At 41.6% G+C, this 25,831-nt stretch overlaps 1 protein-coding gene across 1 annotated transcript in view; it reads right to left on the bottom strand.

The window, feature by feature from the left end:
- Positions 1–4,841: 4,841 nt before the first annotated feature.
- Positions 4,842–25,831, bottom strand: part of LOC139632551 (synaptotagmin-7-like) — a 40,155-nt gene continuing 19,165 nt past the window's right edge. Inside the window, exons 2-4 of the mRNA XM_071497491.1 lie at positions 19,082–19,185; positions 9,831–9,910; positions 4,842–8,426 (exon numbers count right to left, since the gene is read on the bottom strand). Of these exons, the coding sequence (XP_071353592.1) occupies positions 8,288–8,426; positions 9,831–9,910; positions 19,082–19,185 (323 nt within the window). The 3' untranslated portion in view covers positions 4,842–8,287. The remainder of the gene's footprint in view (positions 8,427–9,830; positions 9,911–19,081; positions 19,186–25,831) is intronic.

Here is a 25,831-nt window from a genome sequence, read left to right as displayed (position 1 = left end):
ATTTGCACTCAAGAATATTGGTAAAACACTTTCAATCAATGTGCCGAACATTATGGAAGCACAAGCGAGAGGAAGGAACAGACCTTAATGGCACCAGGATAAATTATTGATTTTAAGAGAAAAAGCATGAAGACCAATCTCCCAAGAGATCCATTTGGTCAAACAGCTCCAAAGGCTAGATATCTGTGTCAATGACATCAACATATTCATTGAGCAATGATTCACCCAGATAGGGAATCTGGCCAAGACTGAAATTAACTGGCTTGAACAATGGGTCATGTCTATTACTGCACCACTCTGTCATCTATCATATGAGGTGTTACTGTTGCAGAGAAGGAAATATACAAGAATGATCTCAATCTCGTATTTACAAAGATAGGTGCTATAGTCACATTTACAATGATAGGTGCTATAGGTGATGCTCTCCATGACCTTGGTGCTACACTGCTAATGATCAGTTAGTCTATGGCAGTAGTTCTGCTGTGTCGTACTCAAACGCCCAGAGAAGCTTTAATGCACATATAAAGAAAAACGAATGGTGAAGGGCTACTGTAAAATGCATTCACTGGAAAGGGACATTAAATACATGTTGCACCTTGGCAATGTCCTTCCTCATCCCTTCACCACACCGCTCTCTCCCTCATCACCCCCCCCTCCTCCTCTGGCCTACAGCGACAATATGTTGAGGAAGTAATGGTGCTGGTGACATAAGATCAATGCTTCAGGGTTAACACAAATCTACACAGCTGCTTAACCCTTGTTCTTATACTGATGCACAGTGACACATGGTGATGTACACATGCTGACACACATGTCCGCAGATTTACTATTAGCACGAAAGTTACAGTGCTACCAGAAAAAGAGATGCAATTTTAGTTGCAAATACTCATGAAATATGGATTAGGCCTGCTGGTGTGTCTGCTAAGCAGGACATTTAACAGTCATTGGAAAGGATGGCTCCGAAATAACATCATCTAATTGAGTGGGACGGTGTAAATATAAAATAAATTGTGACTTTTCATGACAGTGTCTCATGAATATTATGTACTAGCGCAAGTAGCTCTGTCCTGCAAAGACAATTGCAGCAGACAGGCTGAATGCCATCCAAACAGATGTTACTGTTTAGCAGAGCATAGAGTGTAAACATTGAACAATCCATCACAGAATGGGACAGAAACAGCCCACAATATGTCGCAACTTCCTTGCTATTTTTCATGCACATGATGTCATTCCTTCTAAAATGAGGAAAAATGTATTTTGTGACAGATTGCTCAATGAGAGGCTTTGCAATCCATTTCAACTCATTACTGTTAACAGCATTGTGCGTCTGAACAGCTATTATTGCTCACGATGTAGCAATTCATTAATAACTCTGTTTATGTTCAATTTGAAAGGACCATAAAACATATCAAGTAACCATATGTGCCCCCACCCCTCACCCCAATAAAAAAAATCTATAATTACGAATATCAGCATGTGATCTATGGCGTCTTGATAAAATGAGATGTTGATCTGTCTCTTATACAACAACAGGGCTTAGAGCAGAAGACAATGGCTTATTTACATTCATAACTCTAGCTTATTAACATTAATAATAGATTTTTCAAATAAGCCAACCTCTGGCCTCCTCTTCTGTTTTCAACATCACCATCCTGAATGAGCATGATAAGTTATGAGATGGACTGAATTGCATTTGAAACTGGATACATAGAATATATCTCCATAACAACAGCAGGATATACTAGACATTATGGTGAAAGCAATGACCACATCTTGTGCACAGAAGTGCTGCACATGTTCCAAACACACAGTCACACACTACTGTGAACCACAAAGCACACACCTACATAATACACATTTATACATGTATGCACACAAGTACAGTACATATTTTGTCAGACAGAAGTAATATCCTTCCCTGGATATCACATACAAACTGAAAGAAAACACCCAAAAGAAGAGGCACAGAAGAGAGTTTCACAAAGGTAAAAGCAGATTAGTAAATACCTAAACACAGATACGTTATAAACTGTTTGATTCTAAGACATTGTTAAGTATTACAGATTAAAACTAATACATAAAATAACTTATAGCATAGCATATGACGTAGGCACAGATAGACACAGGCTTAAGCAGGTGACACTACAAAGACTCCATAAAGATATGAAGGAACAGTTCAGGAGACTCACAGGAAGGACTTGACGTCCAGGCCACGATTCCGGATCTGGTCCATCATGTAATCCCAGCTGCCAGGACTGGCACGTGAGCGCCCTCCTGCTCCACCTCCCCTATAGCGAGAGGCACCTGCTCCTGCCGGGCTGCCCCGTGCACCCCGTGGACCACCTCGTGTACCTGCACCCCCACCCTCACCACCGCTGCCACCTCCCTCTCCTCTCCCAGCTCCCCCACCTCCCCCAGGCTGTCCAGGTGCAGTGTGTAATTGTCCCAAGCTCTGGGATGTGGTGGGAGGATGGCTGAGACCCAGGCCTGATGGGTGGATGAGAGGCTGTTGAAGACTCTGCTGTCGCAGAAGCGTCCGAGGCCGGGCTGGGCCAGAGGGGATGTGCTCCAAAGTGGATGCATAGGATAAGACTGGATCCCCAAAGCTGGGAGGGCAGAGGAGCAGGGAGGAAAGAGAGCGCGAAGAGGGCCACGGCCGGCAGAGGATAGGATGATGAGGAGGAGGGAAGGAGTCAGAGGTCACAGAAGAGGAAGAAGAAGATGTAGGAGAGGAGCCGTGGCGAGAGGAGGAGAGTTGGTCAGAAGTGGTGGGGTCAGGGGGTGAGATGTAGGAGAGAGGGAAAGAATCATCAGAAATGAGACAAGGTGGCACAGGGCAGTAAGGAGAGACAGCAGAAGAAGTCAGGTTGACGTCAGGATGGATACAGGAAAGTTCATCCCAACAGGAAGTTGATGATCGTGAAGGGGAGGAGGAGGAAGAAGGAGGGGTGGCATTTGAGGACAAAGTTGAGAAGGAGGCAGAAGGAGGAGCGTTGGGAAGTGGAAACAGGAGGAGGAGGAGAGAGAAAGAGAGCAATGTGAGGCAGCAGCAGTAACAGCAGTAGCAGAAATAGCAGTAGAAGGTGCAGCCTGAGTGATCGCTGTGTGCTGTGTACTGCTCATGGGGCTGCGTCGGGCAGCCGTGTGCAGACTGTGAGCTTGCCCTGCGTGTGTGCGTCAGATGTGTGTGCACCTTGCGTGTCTGTGCGGTCTGAGCGTGCTGTTTGCGTGGGGGAGTGTTTCGCGCGGGCAGTGGTCGGATGTGCACTGTCCGCACGGGCGTGGAGCGGTTATGCGCCAAGTGACCGTGTCGAGGCGCAAGGGTCGAAGTTTTGCAGCTTCCAGGCCTTCCTGATGAGGGTTTTTTGGGCTGATGAGAGATCCCCATTTCCTCTACTCGTCAGTCAACTTTTTCCATCTCTGATAGCCTCTCTTCCTTTCTCTCTAAGTCATTTTCGTCTTTTAAATACATGCTGCACCTCTAGAGACATGCCAACAGCCAACCAAGTCCTACAGTATGACTCCCTCCCTCTGTCAGCCTCTCATTTTCCACTCCTCCCCTTTATAAATGCTGTTTAATTGGCTCATTGCCTTTCTTAAAAATGCTTCAATATTCACATCAACATGAAGGTGTGTGACACATCTTATTTCACTTATATTTCTGTGGGCTTTACACTATCCTGTATCCTCTTTTTTTTTTTATATCTTTTCTACTTCCTAAATATATCCTCTTCTCTGTCAGATCGCTGTGTAACCCAGACTACCAGAATTAGGTCATGAGAGAGCTATTCACATCAGTTAGGTGCAGTTTACTAAGCTTCGCATTACTTCACCTAACACAATTTTGCATAAGGCTTTTAGTGTGCTATCCATCATATTTAACTGTCACAAATGAAGGGATACAAAGGGTAATGGATGGTTTTGCAGAAATGAAACAGTCTGTGGGCAAAACAGAAGAAAAGGGAAAGAAGAGGAGTGGCTCTACACAGCGACACAGATGGAGAGAACGATGGTAACGATAAGAACTGAGGGTGACGATGGAGGAGAGACAGAAAATGGGGTGCGAGACACAAACACAAGAGACACAGACACTTATAGCATCCTGAAAATAGAATCCAATTATAGACAGGGGGCAAAAAGAAAGATGAGAAGAGGAGAGAAGGAGGGAATGAGGAGTGAGGTAGTGATGAGCGTAATGTGTTGTGGAGGAAGAAATCACAGGCACGAGGTGCCAAAGGAAGGTGCAAAAATCATGAAGAACTGAAAATGAACTGCCTCATTTAAAACACGCTGAATATAGACCCTAAATCATGTCATACGTCATGGCTGTGGGACGCATGCAGTCAGTGATCAACATGTCGTTCACATTTCAGCCTAAATCTTAATTAAAAGGCGTCAGTGTGTGAAAATGAGACTATTTCTGTGCTGCATTGTTGGAAGTACACTTGCAGGCGGTGCAGTTCCTCACATAAATAAAGGAACTATTGTTATCTTGATGACGAGAATTCACATTTCCCCAGTGGTCACACATTCATTTGTGCCCGCGTGCTCACCTTGACACCTGAGCTGCACTTTCCTCCCTGCTGAACTTGACCTGATGCTCCCTCACTCTCATCTAATCATAGCTGCTGCTGAGGTAAAAACTTGTAAGAATAACATTTGCACAGTGATACTGTTTGTTTTGCTGAACTCACTTGCTGGGTCTTAATCCTCCGGACTGCATGTGGCCCTGGACGGTCTGCCACCTCCCGGCCTTCACTCCCTCTGTGACCATGCTCTTCACGCTGTCACTGCGATAAGGACCCCCCCCATCATCCCCATGCCCAGTTGCTGCCCCCTTCTGACCCCCTGACACTGCCCCACTAAGAGAGAGAGACAGGGTGCGAAGGTCCCACAGCAGATAGAGGGTATAGAAGAGGGAGAATAACGACAGGCAGAGGAGAAAAAGACCAAAGAGTGTGAGAAAGACAGACACAAACACACACACAGGAAAATAGATTGAGCAACCACATGGCTAAGGAAGTGAGACAGATCAGTAGAGTGTGTAAGGGGGCAGGTCTAGTTTTCCAGGCCAAGTGAGAGGCAGGTGGATGAAAAGGTCTGGAGTCCAGTGAGGAGGAAGACAGGGATGAGGGAGTGGAGAGCGAGGAAGAAGAAGAGGAGGAGGAGAGGAAGAAATTACAGGGAGCCTGTGGAGGGTGGAAAACCAGTAAGAAGTCACTCCTTTTGGGCCTGGAGGACCAATACTACAGCTGCCAGCATTCACTTGCGGCAACAGAGTGTGGATGCTGGTCATTTAGTTCTCACTCTCTCATTCATTTAGGCATTTGGGGCTTGAGATGAGCTGCTATACAAAGCAATTCATTCGCAGCAACTTGAGAGGACTTGTACTGAAGTGTCTCATGAGCAAATAATCAACTCATCTGGGAAGTCATCCAAAGTGACATTTGGTTAAATACAAGTGCATCTATTCCTGTAAAACATCGATTACACTACATTTTTAGATACTAATCTGTAATATTACTACCTGTCATTTGAGTACCACTTAGCATCAATTACAGTAAACAGGAAGGAATAAAATACCTGAGCCACACAGTACAAAAGATCATGAGGGCAATCTAATCATATCAACCTCCAAAAAAAAGATACAACGTTCAGAAATTAATCAGTGTTCAAACTTAAGAGCAGCTGTCAATTCAGATTTCCCCTCAAAACAGTTTTGGGTTTAAAATGTCATGTCTACTCTGAAAGCAGTGATGATCAAAAATAAAGCACAGTAGTGCCCTCTGGTGACATGACTACACTTCATTAATATGCATGATGCTCCTGCTCTAGGAGACACAAAAGACATTGTCGCCTGGTGTGTAAACGCGGGATCAGGAGGTGGTACACCTGCATCAGGTCCCTTTGAAGGTCACCGTTTCACATTTAATTCTGACCAATTGACCTGACAGTGCAAGTGGATAAGTCATCAATCACAAGAACAGCATGGATGACTCTGCTGGAGCAACGGTCAACCCAGAAGACATGGGCCTCATTTATCGAGCCGAGCACAAGGTGAACGTCTTTACTCTTTATTAAAAGTAGAAACATAAATAAATGGAGCCATGAATCACCAAGTATTTGCAGGAATATACAACCGTTCTGACTGAACTTCACTGAGAGTAGAAGTGATCTACAAGTGAAATACAGCCACATAATCTTTGACAGTTTTTCATCTCAGAATTATTGGACTGACCAAACTTGATTATACAGTAAAAATGATATACAGTAAATACAATTCAGACTAAATGCCTTAAATTTGAAAAATGTTTGTCAATTCAATACGACCACTTTTCCAAGTGACATTAGATATATTACAAGTTCAATATTGAAAAATGATAGTATTGAAACTCAAATCCAATAAATCCCTAAACATGGAGATTGATTGTGCAGGGTTAGGTAACCTGTTTGATAAATGAGGCCCAGTGTGATTGAAATCTGCTGATCTCGAGAGAATCTCAAACAGGAAATGATTTCTCTGCCGTCTGTTGGCTTTATTATTGGTCACAGTCACGAGGTCACCCCCTGTGTCTGCTACTACTGATAAAACAACTCATTTTGGCATTGCTGCAGTGAAAATCTTACTAGTGGACAGAGGAAAAACTTGTGAAAACAGAACCTGCTAAAAAAACAAAAAAAACAGCTTTGTGGACAGTAAATGACAACCTTGAGTTTTATATATATATATATATATATATATATATATATATATATATAAATAAAAATATGAGGCTCTCAAGAAACACACACAAGGATCAAAAGATGGTTTCCTGAGATCTGCCCCCAGAGTTTTCAGGCAGACTTTTCAGGCAGTAATCCATATATCCATCACGTTCATACACACACTGCAGCCTCCTTTCTCCAGGCAATTTACCACACAGTCCTCAACGGCTAGGTCTATTAAAGATGACCAGTTATTAGACAGTTTATCAGACAGATGCCTGGTAGCAGCATGTCTAGGCTTGGAGCCCTCTCAGTGCCTGAAGGGAGATTGGTATGACCTTGCTAGTGGTTTATTGGATTCAAGTGTCTAGTGAGTAAAAACATTACTTTTATTGCATCAAGTACAAACACTGTTACCTTATCTCCCAATATGATGGGCAGCGGGACGAAGTTGTAGTGCTCTAATGTTAGTGCAGTACACATTAGATATTGGGTTGATGGGGATCAGAGAGAAGCCACAGATGGATGTAAACCACAGGTGAACACTGGCACCACACTGCAACCTGGTATAACGGTCAACCCTCCACAAAACAACTACTACAGCCGGCAGGTTTCACTTCACACAAGCAAAGGACAGTGAGACATACAGAGTACAGAGACGGTGGGTTAAAGTATACACATATCTTTTGGAGAAGAACTATACGAGGGTTGTCCGTCTCCATGGTTACACTCCATGGGAGAGAGGTGAGAGGTTAGAGGTCAGGAGTTAGTGGGACCGGCAGGGCTGTAGGGAGTGGGGGGCATCTGAACATGCGCCTTTGTGTTCATTAAAAGGTGACAGGATGTGAGGAGTAGCAGCAGAAATTAGTCTGGGGGGGTTTGCAGGGCTGCGCTGCCTTGACGCTGTAGTAATAGTTGAATGGCTATTGGAGGGATGCTGTAATGTGCCTGTATGACATTGCCCACACTCACATTTCCCAAGCAGATTATGAGTAATCATTAGTAACCATTTATGCCCTCCAGTCTGTTAACATTGGGTGGGTTGTTATTGTTGTCTTTATTACTATTGTTGACGGGAATCCTGTTATACAACAATAATAAGTCTTGAAATGTGCAGTTTGTGTATATTTTGCCACAGTATGACATTTATGCAATGGGATTTTTTCAAAAGGTCTTTGGATAAATGTTGCCAGTTACACATGAGTAAATTGTGTCTTAAGGAATAGAAAAATAATTCAAATTATTAATCTAGGTGGATTTAATTAGATGTCAGATGTTATAAAATCCACATCCAATGGTTCAATTTGATGAGTGGCTAATGGTGGTGACTGCACAACTAGAAAGGATGGTGGTGTGAGGACGGGAGAGGAGAGGAAGGGAAGGGAAGGGAAGGGAAGGAAAGGAAAGGAAAGGAAAGGAAAGGAAAGGAAAGGAAAGGAAAGGAAAGGAAAGGAAAGGAAAAAGGAAAGGTAAGAGGGAAGGAAAGAGGGATGGGAGGGAAGGGAAAGGGGAGAGTGGCTCTGCCCCTGCCTCGTTACAGCCCTGCTCAGGGGGAAGTCTCTTACCAGCCTTGGACCAAGACTCACTTGAGTGTGAGGCGAGGATCTCCATATGGGGCATAGGGAGAAATGTTTAGTACGAACTCCTTGGGCGGATAGGAGCTCCACCTCTGCTGCACTGTGCTGCTGTCATTGTTATTCCAAAAGTCTCTGTCTAGATCACTGTGGCCAAAGAGAGAGACAGGTCAGAGCAACACAACTATGGACAGCCTTGGCACCAACCAACCATTCGCAACAGATCCGCTCCTGCTTTCGGAGATGATGCGAGGGCTTGGTTTGAGGGAGAGAACTGGTCTTACAACTGCACTGAATAGGAGTTTGAAACAGAAACAGCCCCAGATTAATGTCTATTTCTACCAGAAGTTGACAAATCACCATGGTGGTTTGATTTTAAAAATAACAAAGGGGCAGCCTGGGGGGGGGAAAGGTATTCACAAGCAATGTGCTGTAGCAAACACAGAGAGAGAGAGAGGAAAAGAGACAGGTAGCAAGAAAAGAGGAAGTCATAATCTGATGAATACATACAGCATGTGATTACATTCTGTTCACCTAGCACGGCACCACTGATGAAACACATTTGAGTAAACATTAAGAAGTCTGGGCCCCATCCTGGGTGTGAGCAGAGCGAACGCATGAACGTATGAGACACAAGGCAGAGAGATAAATCGGAGACAGTCAAAGTAGAGAAGGAAGAAAGGTGAGCAGAATCACTGATGTCATACAAGTCACACAGCAGTGGTCAGAGCTGGAGCACAGGGACAGAGCAGGAGAGAAAGGCAAGGCGTGAAGAGAAGGAGTTTGAGGCTGAAATGACCAACAGAGCACATCAATGCTGCTAGAGGCAGTGAGAAAGGAAATGCAGAAATTAAGAGACTGAAGAACCCAAGTCAGAATACATTCACATAGCCCATCTTTAGTGCCTAAAAACCGTCCGTACAGAAAATGAAAAGTAAACACAGACATTCAAAAACAGCTGAGACAACAGCAGGCTATAGAAGAGAAGTAGTGATGAGCAGGTTAATAGAAGCATTTCGTAGATTTAAGTATTGTACTTAGCACTACAAAGCTGACATTTTCTGGTACTGACCTATAGTCTGGTTTCACCGTGAACAGAAAACACTTTAATCTTAGTTTGAGCCCTGTAAGAAATGTTAGATTGAAATCCTCCCAAACATTTATATTGCAACGGTTTCAGAAAAAGGAGTTCCGGGCCCCCTCCGTTTACTTAAACCTGTACCATTTTAAGCAATGCAGAGGCGTTCCTAAAGGCCTGCACTTAAGAGAGACCTATCTTACAACCCATAAGATAAGTGCAGGAACAGACCCATCCAGCCAAAAGCTTCACAGGTAAAATAATGCAGATTTAATCTATACTGATTAAATCACTAACCTTTCATTTAATGTCTGCCGCAACATGCTCTTGCAGAGATTGTGCTCCTTGAGATAAAACACCAGGCTTCATTTTCTGCCTTGTTTGTGTAGTCTACATCGAGGGATTCAAAGCTGAACCAAATGGAGTTCATTATCACCAGATTATTCTACCCCAACCAGTTACCAGGCACTTACTTGATGGCTTTCTTCTCCCCTCGCCCACGTGCCGAGTCTGGAGTGTCTGCTGTTTCCACTCCTGGCTTATTCCTCTTCCCCTTGAGCCGAGCGGAGGGAGGGGGTGACAAAGAAAGAAGAGAAACAAAAGGTTAGCTCGGATCTGCCCTTTGAAGCTGTGTTTTTGCTATACTAATTTCAAGTGTAAATGCCTCTCCTATTATCTCAGGAACACTGTGCCATCAGTCCTTTACCTGATGGTCTCCTGATTACACTCATCAAAGTCAAATCAAATCTGCTGTGGAGAGCCATTTCTGACTATGATTATCACTCGCACCACCCTGAAATTTACATGGCAATTGCCTCTTTAAGGTAATCCGCTGGGTACTGGAGAGAAGCCTCTAGAAAGTCCTGCACCAGCCTGATTTCAAATAGCTAGAGCATGACCTGCTGTAACCATGGAAATAATGGCAATTTAAAGGCTTGGAAAAGTGAGGGCTGCTGGGCGCAATCTACTGGAAAAGCTCATTACAGTTAAAGGTGTTCCACATGTGTCACAATGCAGGTAATCTCTATTGACACTTTGCTACAAGTGGAACAGGGAGGGGATCAGTCTAAATCTGTCCAACCCCCCCCCAAAATACCGTGCTTCCCTGAAAGTGATGCTCTGATACACATCGAGGATAGGTAAGGATTCTCCTGCCCAGAAAATGAGTGGGAGGAAAACACACTGAGTTGGCATCATGGCTTGGCTTGGATGTCTTGAATCTTAAATTGGCTGAAGGGGACATTTCCTGTGGTGGACTTGCTTGTTGCTGGCTGAGCATGTGTCTGCAGATTGGACCATGGTTATGTACAAAATAGACAACATCCCATAAGCCATGAGAAGTTTTACCAGACCTCACAAGAGTGCTAATGAGGTCTCTACCCCCAACTCCGGCAACAACCTGTCAGGTTTGTGTCAGGCTCTGGCCAATTTGTCGCATACAGTTTTCAGATTAGGTTGGGGTCAGATTTATTCATTTCCAAATATAATTTATTTAAAATGTATCTCTGTGTCTCTTTCTTTCTCGGACTGTTCCCGTCAATGTGTGTCATGTGTTTCGAATACATACACAATTACCCTCCAGGAAAAGTGTAGAAAAATATTTGACACTGTGTTCATGTTACCTGATTTCTTGTCAGTTAATTGCTCTGCGCAATTAACTAACCTAATAAGTAATGAGTGACTCGTTGGTGCTTTCACTTTCAGGTGTCACAGAAACTGTGGTTGTAATTTCTATGAGCAGGTATTTTAACATTGACTGAAGAGGTGTTATTTCAGTAAGTCAGTAAGTCAACTTACAACAGTTTGAAGAGTTGTATCAATCTCATCCACTCTTTGGATATCGGCTCTTTCTATTTTTAATTATTAAATAATTATAATTATTAAATGACTTCTTTTAATCGTGCCAACTAAACTCTGGTTGGTTAATTATTTCTCCAACAGGAACAAACAGCCACCACAACATCAGACCAATCTGAATTGCTCAACAAAGAATAAAATGTGTGACCAGGCTAAGGTTACGACTAGTAACAGGTGACATAAAGCAAGAACTTGCAAAAGGGAAACTTCTCATAATTTCCAGTGATTCAGGAAAGACGTTGGCACTTTGGAAAAATTATTACTGGATAAAAGCCTTTGCACAGATTACAATGCTGTATATGATTCAGTTCTATATCGTGACCGTTTGAATTGTTGGAGCACATGTGAAATGCACAGGACAACAGCCTCATTCATCATGCAAATCACAAGGCAGATTTTGGTAAAGCCTGACTGAGTTAAGATAGAAGACAGATAATTTATTATTATGACAGACTTTAGTGTTGTTTCCACTAAAAATGTAACCTAGAAAGTAACGACTCATTTGCTAATTTAGGCTACTTGTGTTTTTTGCCGGTGGACTGCCATGACATATTATGTTGGCCTAGTATATATATTTTATTACCACTGACTGATTTTTTGTTTGTGAGAAAATCTTTGCTGCCTGTGCAAAGAAAACACATTACTTTGTGTCTGGGGTTGGATTTGGGTCTTTGGCAGCATCAGTCAGGTTCAGTCAGGTTGTTTCTATAAAGCACCATTATCGGTGAGGTCCCGGTCTCAGTTTTAGGTTCATGTAGAATTCTAGACCTGATTAGTCAACACCATGAACAAAGAAGACACCAAGAGCAATGGTTCTTAAAAAGGTGCCTGTAAAAAGCTAGGTGACCCCCTGTCTAGTCTGTGCTCTGTAAGAGAAAGTAGCATATGCCCAGCATATAAAACTGGCCAACCTCTAACCTGTTCATGTAAACACAAACCCATTGATCCAAGCACTAAACTAAAAATACAGAGAGGCAATCAGCCAGAGGTTATGTATGAGTTTCTGACAGATACTGAACTGACTCAGATCTATGATGCAAGCAGTGTTCATAAATAGCAGGAGCGTATGGAAATGCAGATCGTACCACAGCCTATATATTGAGCTTCAAAACCTGACAGGCAGGCTGATGTAGACTCCACAAGGGCTAGATAACACAGATATCATTTCAGACTACAGTCCACAGTGTTATGGCTGTGGATATTGTTTGTTTTGTTACAAAGACAGAGTTGACAAGAACACTGCTGGGCAAAAATGATAAAGCCCTCCATGATGCTACTGAGCAAAAATGATATCCATCGCACACAAGGAAACAAAAGCCGCTCATCTATTGTATAATCAGCAGTAACCTGGAATAGAAAGGTCAACAAATGAATAAACAAAGATCGGACAGGAACGACTAGTTAAACAGCTGCATACAAGAGGTTTGTTTGTAATTTACACACTGACTTCTAGATAAACAGTCGCTTTACAAACCATCAGAGCCCTGGATGCACTAAGTCTATAAACTGCACACATCACATGTCAGTGTGTTCTCAGCAGACACATTATCGAGAGCATTCATGATCTTTTATCGCCTGCTTTTTTATAGTCTGCTTTAGGCATGTGATAGCTCTCATCATTGGCTTGACGTGCTGGCTGAATACGTGAAACGGCACCACATAATTTCATATACCATTCTGAAAACGCAATAACGCACACAATCCACCATCACAGCTGAAAAACATTTGCATGCCCAAGAGGTAGACTCTCCCCCATTCAAAAAATCATTATACATTAGCACCACAATAGATTCTGTGTTCTTGCATGACAATTTCTAGGAAGGCAGAGCTGACTGAATTTCTGTCAGACGAGGACGAGCTATCAAAGGAAACTCATGTATGATTCAATACTATCGTAAAATTTTTAGGAAGGTGGGAAGATACAGAGGATGGGTGAGAGTCCAGTACAAAAAGGGGGGGGGGGGGACTGAAAATAGAAATCTAATTTAGAAAAAAAAAAAAACAGAAAAACAAGGACAATGCAGGATGGCATGTGAGATGAAGAGATGGTGTGAAAAGTGAACTGAGAGAAACAATGAGTGGCAGGAAGTCCCAAGTGGATTGGATGTGAAAACAAGGAGGAGACTCTGCAGTGGACACTGAGTCCCACAATCGTCATTTCCATGCACACACACACACACACACACACACACACACACACACACACACACACACACACACACACACACACACACACACACACGTACACACACACTTACACACAAAGATGTACACAGCTTCAAAGCCATCTCCTCCACACCTTTCTTCCAGCTCATTCACAAGACTGGAAAACAAACTCCTTGCTTCTATCTACAAGGTAGGTGTGGAGGCTGCAGAAATCCAGAGTGATGAACATAACAAAGCCACCAGCTCTATGGACATGAGGCAAGAAACAATACAGACAATCAGCTCAATACCTCAATGTGAAAGTGAGCAAATAATGGGAATAAAAACCTAGAATTAAGTTTGTTTTTATGTACAATTTTGAAATGTTACATTCTAAATAAAGCTTTGGTGTTGGCCAAATTAATTGTTTGACTAATTCTAGCTTCTGAACTATATTACAACCTCTTCAGCAAAATCTTCAGGAGTCTCAGAAAAGTTAGACTGAGTGATGTATGTAAAGTTACTCCCTGAATGCTTGGAAAAGACCAGTTAGTCAGTTTGCAAGTGATAGCAGGTTCTAATCCTGTGTTTTCAGTTTTAATACTGGGTTTATACACGATATATATATTTATATATATATCGTGTTTATATTTGGTTTATATCGTGGTTTATATTTGGAAGTTTCTGAAGTGTTATTAAGCTAATACTATGTTGCAGCTAGCACATATTGGAAACTAAAACTACTTTTGTTATGAAATGCCATAATCCCTACAGCATCGAGCACAGAGCAGTGTATGTGCACACTTCACAAGATCTGGCTCAAAATTCCCCTCACACAGATTAAAATGCACTAGTTCATGTTCCCAATTTGCACAAAGTTCACAGTCACACATATGTCCCCAGCCCCCAACCATTGCCACATTACTGTGTACCACGATAGAATCACAGACACATTATTTTTAAAAGCAGAGAAAAACCAATGTTACAAGTATATGTTTTACCATTTAAGCTCAAAACAGATCAGTTTAGTCATGTAATTAATTCTCTCTCTCTCTCTCTCTCTCTCTCTCTCTCTCTCTCTATATATATATATATATATATATATATATATATATATATATATATATATATATATATATATATATATATATATAATATTTATTATTATATTATATTATAAAAAGGCAATGGAAATTGTATTTAGTCTACATGAACCAAATTATGCTGCAGTTCAAAAATATTAAATAGATTACAGGATGGCCCATCATAAAACTGATTTGTCAACAGTGATGTTTAAGGCTCAGACAAATTATGTCGTCCAACAGGGGCATCAGATTAGAAAACACTTTTATGTGCTGCTGTAGAGGGCATGGAAAAACAATTTCTGTTGCTGTTTAATTTGGAGGAATAAGATGGCTTTGTCATATGGCCAGGATATAATGAAGACAAAAAAATTATTTTCTGCAATATTATAAAACCTCATAGTGAAAGCTTTACACAGAAGTTACGTTGAAATATGCTGAAACTTCGGATTGTGCAAACTCTGTCAAAATGTCTTATAAACATGGACTTGATGGTTACTTGATGATTTAGTAGTTGATTTTACTTAATTTGTACTTATGTGACAGCTGATGTATAAAAATTGGAAGGAGGCCCATTGAAGCTCTACATGCAGATTTTTTTTTTTTTTTTGCTACCACCACAGATGAGTGAGACTTTGGTGCTGGACTGCCCAGGGTGATGCTGAGGGTTTTCTTTGAGAATCCAGACTTGAGAGGAGACAGAGTGAAACTACCACTCTCTCTGGCTCAGTTGGCAGTGCACTGCCTTCCAACACCCAGCTGTGTTTGTTTGCTGTAAATTAGCAGGCAGCAAGAGTCTACATGCTCGTTCAATATTATCCACATCACACCATAATTAGAGAGGAGTGCACTATTAAAATGGTCGTCCGCTGCTAAAGCATCAAGTGATCGCTCATATTTAGCATCTGTAAAAAGATTTTTTTTATACCTGTGTTCTACCTCCTGTAGTAAACACTGACATTGAGAAGCGTGTTATCACAAGCACGTATAAATTTACATATCACCAGGAACACTGCCAACATCATCTGACACTTAAATGTGACAGGTCAAGACTTCAGATCCTCATAATGTGCTGTTATTATAAAATTCCCAAGGACTGTGACAATTCTCCTTTGAAGTTCTATAATTATTCATTTACACATCTTTTCTCTCCTCTGAGTGGCATAATTACTATCATCTTCCTAACAACTGTGAACTCCTAACTCCCAGTTAGTGCATCCAAAAGACTGAAGGTTGTTGATTCAAGCCCAACAGGGATTGAATCAGGCTGTGAATCTGGTCAGGTCCAATCTCAACTCCAACACAACTATGTCACGGATCAAACAGCACAGGGCTCACAGGAGCAGGCAGAGGTTTTCTGAATGCCAAACAGCCACTGCTGCTCAAACAGATGTTAGCTGCACCACCTCTGATATCTGAAAATCCCACCCAACACCTACAACACAAGCCCCTGCTGACAATCATCAGCCCCACAACACAGGAGCTTAATAACCATGCAACTCATGGTATTATAATTTCTGCTTTTGTTTTGTTGTTGTTTTAACCACCTTTGTATATATCATAAAGACGGACTGGAAAACAATAAATCAATCAATACACAAGAATAATAGAAATAGAAAAATGACACAGGCTTAGCATGTGTTCTAAAAACAGACTCGCAGGCCAACAGAAGGAGACGGGAGCATTCAATGCACAGTACTTCCAGGGGGTTTAGATAACAGAAAGCCAAGCAGGAGGAAGGCTTCGGGATGACTGCACATGAGGACTTTTAAAATAAAGCCCATTGCACTGGTTGCCAAAGCTAAAACACCAAAAGCAACACTCACCCAAAATGTCTTGTCTATTAACCTATGAATCATAACCAAAACTGGCATGGACCCACTCGCAAATGACACGTGAAGCTTCTGGCAAAAATTTGTTCTTATGAAAGCTGACACTGTCAAAGAGTACACTCAGAAATATCAAAAATAAAAGTTCTAGATGTGGACTGGGCCATCGTAGCTTTATGTAAAATGAGCGATAAGTACAGAGCACTTTTTACCTAATGAGGAATCTTTGTGCATAGAAAATCAGCCTGCATGATTTTACAGTATACTGGATACAGTCTGCATCTATAATGAGGTGGCTCTGTTCAAAGTAACCACATTTATGCAAATTATTCTGTATATACATTCTAATCATGTGTTCAGGGAATAAAGTGCTACCATGGAAAAAAAAGAGAGATAAAGAGATCAAGGGAAGTGAGGGAGCTTCTGTAACAGGACTTTTTTTAGAAGAACAGATTGTATAGCTGCTGAGCCTTCATGGCTGTTAGTCGCATATAGAAAATAACACACCTCAAGGATGATGATATTAATGTGAGAAAATGATTTTTAACAAGATTAGTCGTATTTGTGCTTTGTCAGAGCACAGTGTGTCATCACTAACACGTTTATCATAATAGAAATGACTGGTATTTATCTCAGTCACACTTTATGATTTTGTACATGAAGCAGCTTGTTTGATGTGGTTTCACAGCAGTGGGCAGCTGACATTTTCCCCAAAGTAAGTGGTCTGAGACTACAAAGGCTTTAATTAACATCTTAGTGCCACTCTAAGGTACCCTCCACCTCACCACCACCACCACCACCACCACACACAAACACACAAACACACATGCACAAATAAGAGCTCAGGGTAAGATGTATGAAAGAAAAATGAGGCATACACAAACAGTGTCTCCACTGAGATAGAAGCACATCATCTTGTGTATGACGATGTGGTTGACAGTGGCCTTCACAGGGTCATAAGGCCAATAGATCGCCACCCTATCCCAGCCCGCTGTTGCTCTGTGGCGGCTGCAAGGCTCTGTCACAGGATGGAAATAAGATCCATTTACAGCAGTGCTCTGGAGAGGTCCTCGGGGACTTTCGAAGGTGCTGCAGCAGAACTACCTCCATCCACAGCAGGAAACTAGGAGTCATTCACTGCTCCATTTACTTCAAAGTGGAATATCAAATATAACACAATGTTGCAGTGAAGCAAACAATAGAAAGACTGTGTTGTAGCACGTTCATTTCAGCACAGACCATTTCTCCCCCCTGGTTCATATATATCATAATGGCATCAACGAGTAATCTAGGAACAGTCACCTTACTGGTGATTCAATAGCAATGCCAATTACACTATGTAGCGAGGCGTGTGGTGTGCAGAGCCTGCTGCAACGCCAAATCCTGCCATCTGCGGACCAATAAGTTTCACAGCAGTGCAATTGGGAGCTGAAACAAGTAAGAGATTGAGTCAACATTAAAGTTGAAATAGGTGACTGGTGTTTCTGGGTTGTACAAGCACAGGATGAATCAGAAATCAATTACCTTTAAAGGCATGCAAATCTAAAAAAAATCAGTCAAGTGAAGTGGCACTTAGCCGTACAGCTCTGTCTGCCTAATGACTAGTTGCCTCCCTTTAATCAATCACATTTCATACCACATAATCACAATGATATGCCCTCTGTCAGAGGTCAGTCTGCTTGATCTGTGTTCTGTTTCTCCTCAATGAGTGGACTGGCTCTGATGCTGTATCAGCACAGTTTACTAATGTTGTAGCTGCTAATGTCTGAGAGTAATTAGTTTGAGTCTGGACTGTTGTTGCTGTTGTGGTCATGTGACACTGATTTAACTGCGGCCATCTCTCTACAGTAATATGCAGTGGTGGAAAGTAAATAAGTATAGTCACTCAAGTACAGTTTTGAAGTACTTCTACTTGTGTATTTATTTCCATTTTATGAAACTTAATTCAGCCACATTTCAGACAGAAATATTGTAGTTTATACTCCACTATATTTATTTAACAGTTACAGAAGGTAGTTACATTCAGATTATGATTTTACTTAAAAAAAAAAAACATCATCTGCAAAGATTAAACAAATAGCTTCCAAACCTTCTGGCTTGTGAGCCATTACAAATCAATGGTGTCTGGTCACAGCTCCTCACAAGTCTTTCACAGGTTCCACAAAAATGTCTCATTGAAATAATTGCTTGCAAGATGTAAAATTGTTAAATATTTCATAACATAACCAAAGATTCAGTTCCAAGTTTGAAAAATAAAAACACATTTTCATAACAGAACTTCATTTTTCTTCATTTGTTTCTTCCTCCTAATCCATTAATCATCTCACAACCTCTAAGATTTATCTTATATACTCTGGAGCTCTCTTGGTTTCCATACACTTTACACCGCTTATACAGTACTTCCATATGTTTGTACATAAGGATTTTGAGTAAAGGACTGAATGAGTACTTTTTCATGTTGTATTGGTTCTTTTAATGACTTAAAGATCTGAATTTGTCTTCCACAACTCTTAATATGTCTTCATTAAAAACTGTCTTGTATAGAAAACTCTCAGTTCACCGAGACTGCACATAATATTTGCACAGATTTTCATAATATTTGCACACATTCTGCAAATATTATCTCCAGAGCAGTAAAGTGTCCTTCTCTAGTAAACTCACAACAGACAATGTTTATTAAGCAGACAATATTTATTAAGGCGCTCTGATTATTAAAGCATGTTAGGATGGCAACAAATGTGAGTGGGAACCGCAGTATTTCTGTTAGTGAGGCTTGAGTGTTCGTGTGTTCGTGTGTGTGTGTAAACTCACCAGCTTGCGTTGACACCAACCACAGACGCCACAAAGAGCCACCAGCCAAACAGCACACACTGTCACTGCGAGGGAGACCAGGAACACACTGAGGGACACTGAGCCTGTGCACACAAACACACACATACAGAAACGGGGAGGCAGAAAGAGAGAGAAGATGAGTGATGCTTTTTTGCACATAGAGATATACAGTATTTTCTTCATTTTGTGCACAATGAAAACATGGGATTTTTGCTACAGAGCTGATTGTATGCCACAGTGAATCAGATTTTCAAATGGGCAACCTAAAACAAAGCTGGTCTATCTCCCTCCGTGTTTAATTGAATAGCCAGGCGAAGCTGCCATTTTTACATTCTGTCATAGGGAGCCACAATCCCACCGCCACCCCCTTCGTGCCGGAGCATTTCAATACCTTTCCAATAAGGGCTGCAGCCAGGCATCACTCACTCGCACACACATCACTGTCATAGTGTCACAGCTTGTTAACTGACAGGCTGAAAGTGAAGGGAGAGAGAGGAGGGTAGGGAGGGAGGGGGAGAGGAGAGGAGAGGCTGGGGAGGCTGGGCTGACAATACAAGAGAGCTCATGATTAATGGGTATCAGTAGATGCCCAGTGAGAGAGGTGGCTCTGGAAGAGAGTCATAAAAAAACATCATCTATTGCTGCTCGCATGTGTCTCAGTGTGTGTGTGCGCGTGTGTGTGTGTGCGTGTGTGAGACGGAGAGGATTCACACATGCACCTGTGCGCCTGAGTGTGTTTACATGCTGGTTATGATAGTGGCAATAAGTGGATCTAGCCTCGTGAGTACAGTGTTTAGTTAGTTCTCCACATTTAAACAATTGAGTGGCCTTCTCTTTCGAGGACAGGGATATAAAGCCTCATTGAGCTTTGATATTTGCACAGCGGGGAAGATGCTAATGTATTCAAAGTCGTGATTTCCTTCTAACAATTCTGATTCCTAAATATACAGTGATAAATGGGTGTCAGAAAGCGTTTTCACACCGTTGAGTGACAAACACTGACAAACACCCATGCTATCCTTTCAGGAACTGGGGTTTGTCTTCTCCCCAATTGCTGTCTGCTTCTCTTCCTTTGCCTGTCATAACTGGCCTTTTCATCTCACTCCTCCATCATATCTTTCCTTTATTCTCCACCTCACCATGTCCTCTGGGAACAGATGAGCTCAAAAAGGAGGAAGAGTGGCAGGTAATGTTGTTTCATATGGAAAATCAGAATGGGATCAGCATCGTATTCCACAGTCTTCCCTCAGCATCAACTGATGTATTTAAGTGACACCTGAGGCCACTTACAGTCAAAAAGAGACAGTGCAAACAGATCAGCTTAGACAATGGACAGAAAACTTAACAACGGAGAGACTTGTAGTGACAGACAATCCTTCAAAAATGCATGAGAACACAAACTCTAGATTGTGGCTGTGCTAAAGAACCATTTAGTTTTGTGCGTTTGTACTGAAATCTGCAAAGAAATGGCAAAGAAACAAGGGAAAATCTTGGATTGCAGATGGAGAAACGTGGGCAACACAGACTGTTGAGACGGAGGTGAATGAACTTTGCTGCATGCTGCGAGTCCTCAGTAAAACCAACATTAATTGTCGTGTTAATTTTTCTCCAACTCACAATTTTTTATGTTGATTGCCCTGATTTCAGTCGTTAAAATGAATCATATGGGAACAAATGATCATGAGGCAAGAGATCAGAATCTTGTTTTTAATCCACATCTACTCAGAGTGAGTGACAACTCTGTTTCATGTATATGTGTTACTGGTAGTGCCCCCAGAAATACCTTAATGTTCCCGGGAATATTACAATATTAATGGTACCATGTCAACTTTTCTTATAAACATTTCTGCAAACATTCAACATTTCTAACCAAAATCCACGGTGTGCATCCCTGAGGTTGAACAAACTTGCATTTCCTTCCACATAAAAAAAGCTGTTTTTGACACGTCCATGTTGGCTTAATTTTTCAGCCTCAGGGATTGCTATTTGTTTGCTAGCTGGCTTCCTTTGCCCTGCATTTTTTGGCATATTGCTGTGTTACATGGTGCATACTGCCACCTGCAGATGAATGGAGTAGTGTGAATCTTTTGGTAGGAATGTGTAGGTAATTAGTTTTTTAAGGTAGTTGGTTGCTTACATACTTTTCCAACTGTGGCAGGATTTTCTATTAGAATTATCTTTCGTTTTCATGGAGTTGACTTTGTACAAGCTACAGTGTATTATTAAACTTTTATTTGCTTTCTACAAGAGGGCTCAGTGTGAGGCGTGAGCATGGGATCAGAAACACAAGTAAACTTATGATTAACGCTTTTCACCAACTTCAGATCCTACAACATCCCTTCCTGTGCAGGTGGCACGGTGCTTCAACCGAACAGTAGGAGTCACTTGTGGTAGGTACTGCCAGCAGGAATTGAACTGTGAACCTACCACCTAAAATATAAGAATCATAAACATCTGAAACATCCCACACTGTGTGAGTTTATCTCCTGAAAACAGCAGCGGCCCCAGCCTTGAAAAGACTGAATCCTACTTTACTGATCTTGTTCTGATTGTGAAAGTATACATGTAATCAGTGGAGAGGTCGTTACATGTTGTTTAATGCCCCCTATGACTATATATCTACAGTCAAAGAGGCTGCTACTGGTAAAGACACACATCCATATCCTTCTGAACAAGGGAGGAATCGGTGAAACACATCGAGCTCCTGAATGATGGATATCTCTATTCACAGATGTTCAGAAATAGACACAGGCTATATACTCAGCTACTGTATATTCATAGAGAGGTCCATGAAGTTGAGTCCATTAGATACTACAGCATCAGCTATGGATCTTAAATAAGGAGAGCTAGTCTCCAGCTAGCTTCTGCACTAAGTGCCTCAGTGATGGATGTTCAGATTTTTGAAGGGCTTGGATAGTGAGGTGGATCTGTGAAAGCCAGCAGCCGCTGATGTAGGGCCCTGTCCCACGGCCCTGTGTTCTCTCTGAAGGTCAGAGGGTGGGGTGGAGAGTGGTATGGTTTATGATCTGTGTCAGTCATGAGAGCTACGAGAGTAAAAAGCCTCCAAATAAAATGCAGCATCTAAAGAGGCCACGTTATTGCACTCAGTAATGGACAGCTGGATACTGGTTCCCACTTCATGGAAGCTAACTTCCTTTTTAGAAACTGCAGAGAAGCACTGTGGGCAGGCAGTGCAGAGGAATAAAAGGAAGGAAAAAAACATTGTGTTGAGGTATTAGGGAGATATGCAAATCTTCAGTGCTATGGCTGTGGACGCATCATTAGAGTATAAGAAGCCTGCACTACATATAGTAATCACAGCACTCAGGAAATTCAATTTATCTCTTCCCTTGAACAAAACTTGAAATACTGTAGCAGGTGACGCATTAGAAAGATAAAAAGATGTTTGTGTGTTATAACTGGAATAAAGAGATGATTTCACAAGAACAGCTATTTATAATACATTTATTAATCCTTACTATAGTTTAACCAGGTATGGGATGAAAAATACTCCCAAATGGAGGGTGATGAATCACTTGTAAAATTGCACCTCTCAGTAAAACTGACAAGTGAACTGAACAAGCCGTTGAACCCTTTGATCTGAAGCCTTTAGGAGTCAGAGCACTCTTGAACTTGAAAGTCGCTTGTTTGTTTTAGATTTCTATGGGTATTTCTTTCATATGCACTTATAGGAGAAAATAAATGGCTCCATGCACAGCAGTGAGTAGCGACAATCACAGTGTAAATGAATTTGCAGAAATCTTTTAGTGAGGAGGACAACAACGAACAAGTCGGGCAGGAGGTTAAATATGGACATTTAACGAGAAAGGCAAAGACGGAACCCGCAAAGTATATCAAAGTGCAGAGTCTCAAGGATAAAGTGCTCTAGTGCATAGCAGCGTTGAGTGCAACAAGCCTTACTCTGGTTGCACAGAGTGGCACAGTACATGTAGGTGATCTGGCCCACATGCAGTGAGCTAAGCCAAGCAGAAAGGGACCAGTCCTCAGGGGTAGGAGAAATTGCTAATTGGACAGGCGGAACTGGAGCAGTGTCCAGTCAGCAAAGCTGCCACACCGTATCTTTGCGCTCTGACTGAGGTGGAGAGGGCAGTGCCTCAGAAGCTCTGGGTGCAAAGCTCATAGCCTAATCGCCACTTCAAAGTGCCCCCTCCTTGTACTGGAGTTCAAGAGGGTTCTGCACTCTTTATAGCCAGGGTAATCCTCAGATGTCACTCAGACATCTTTACAGTCTGCCCCCATCTGAGGCAGAATCTGTGTGCAACAGCAAAATGTTACTTACTTCCAGTTGAACTGTGATACTGAGTATTTCAAATTGCTTCAATTTACCTTCTGGCTCAATTCTGCACTGCAGGTTATTGCTTTTGTTTTACAGTTATTTCTCAAGACAAAAGACTGAATGTTAGTAAACAGCACGTGCATATGAAGGCCTTCAAACTAAGTATTTCTTCTTTGCTCAGTCGCACAAAATAATTTGTGTGGGAAAAGCGTAAAATTGATTCAAGAGAGAAGATGTGGATAAAATGAATATTTACTATGGTTCCAGGTAAATAATGTCATTGTCAACTAAACTGATGAGGTGACATCTCACACAGTGAGCTATGTGGTAGTTTCTATCAGTGCTGCTGCACACTCTAAGGGTAACCTGTTGTTTTGGCATGTTTTAGCCTTTTCAGTCTGGCAAGGTTCAGCAGGCATTTGCTTGAGACAGAACAGCATTTAAATAGGATGGAGGCAGACATAATTTTGAAGCACACTACTACAGCTACTTAAACTAGGTACAACTTGGTGGGTGGGCACTGGTCTTTATTACAGCTACCAAAGACCAGCTTGCGATGGGATCACATCAGTCACGAAACCCATCAACATATTGATGTTCTGACGCACAAGTACTGAGGAGTCATGGGTCAGACCACACCCATCTTCAAAAAACTTGGCCTTTATTATGATCTCATCTACACACCAGCAGAGTTTTGTGAGTGTATCTTGTACAGTGAGTGTCCACTGACAGACAGACAGACAGACATATAAACACCTGCCAAACTACTCAAATAGGTATCACCAGGACCACATTCTGTCATGATGACATACACACACACACACACACACACACACACACACACACAGACTCACAATGTGAAAAACATAACCAGCCACATGGTAATAACTGGTAGCAAAGTTTTTTCAGGTTAGTGCTGATAGGTTTCAAATAGTTTAGAAAGTCCACTACTGTACTTATAACAGCACAAAACCAACAAAAGAAACTAACATTAGTCATTGGATGTGTTCCCAAATTTTATTTTGTGACAACATATTTCTTTGATTTGACTTAATGTTTGACATGGAACTCTCAGTTCTTGGGGTTTTATATTAATGTTATATTACCATGCAACAATAATTGTAAAAACAATATAGACAACCTGATGGATTACCTATCTCATGACAGTTGGCAGCAAGCATCAAAAGCAAATTGATCCATAGATGGTAGAGGGAACATCCATTCATCATCTAAAAAGTCATGGTAAGCTTTGGGAAATTTATGCAATTTGCAGTAAATGGAGAAAAAAACTGCAAAATTTTAGTACGGTTCCTTAACCAATTGGAAATTAAGGTCCACAGTGGACACTGGAGCCCCATGTGCTGCAAATCACCAGGGTGTGTAGAGCAACCAGTGAAATTTTGACAGGTGGAGAGCACCTGTGGTGAGAGTGAGTGTCTCTTGCATCCCCTGTAGGGTAGAGGGATGCTCTGCCTGTTCTCTGTCCCTATATGCTCCCTGTGGCTCAGCTGTAGCACTGCTGCGCTGTCACAGAGGCTGTTTCACAGCGAGAGTAAGAGGACTGCCACCCACGTTCTGTCTGCTCTCAGATGAGGGACAGGATCCATCTCAGCCCAGTGACAGGTCGGGCTGGAGTGGGACCAGCAAAACGTCATGTGACACATGTCTGGTGTCACCTATAATGGCACCATCGTCTTATTAGCACCTCTGACACAGAATGGGTGAATAAATGATCAAATCTGGACACTCAGGGTGTAAGTGAGACTGTGATGATGTGAATGCTTTAATAGAGTTACAAGGGATCAAAATCAAGTTTGGTACTTTTCTGATTCTGCTATACAACTGATGTAAATATATATTATAAAACTTAAATACAACAGATAATCAGATGCTCTTTTGTGCTTATCTTCTAATATTCTTATTTAAAATGTCTTGGAAAAAAAGTATATTTCCCTAATATATCTTAGATACTCTGTGGCATAGACATTTTTATGTAATTATGTGAGTGTGAACAAATATAATAACTACATACATTTCTTGGCCAACATTTTAGTTTTCTTACCTAGTGTATGCTAATGGTAAATACTCAGGAGTCCCTGTGAGAAACAACCAGCAGCCTGCTCACAGTAAGATGCTCAATGAATAGCGTGGCTTCTGCGCTGTAAGCAGGACGGTATAATACTGTCAAAATGACATACTGCATTACAAATAATGAATGTGCGATTACTGAATATTTTCCCTTTCAGGATATTTAAAAAGGCATGAACAGGATTAGCTCAGTTTGAATTTGCGCAGCTTCTATACTTATGCTTTTATCACGTATCACTACATCATTCACATAGAACCTGGTCCATTCATGAAAAAATAACAGCCTGTTGGAAACTGTACATGAGATTTTTTTTTTTTTTTTTTTGTGAAAGTTCCAGCAACTG

The sequence above is a fragment of the Trachinotus anak genome, unplaced genomic scaffold, assembly GCF_046630095.1.
Source record: "Trachinotus anak isolate AG129_WGS33_773 ecotype Australia unplaced genomic scaffold, CSIRO_AGI_Tana_v1 ptg000002l, whole genome shotgun sequence".
NCBI lineage: Eukaryota > Metazoa > Chordata > Actinopteri > Carangiformes > Carangidae > Trachinotus > Trachinotus anak.
The sequence above is the reverse complement of the archived record's forward strand: the minus strand, read 5'-3'. Positions and strand labels throughout refer to the sequence as shown.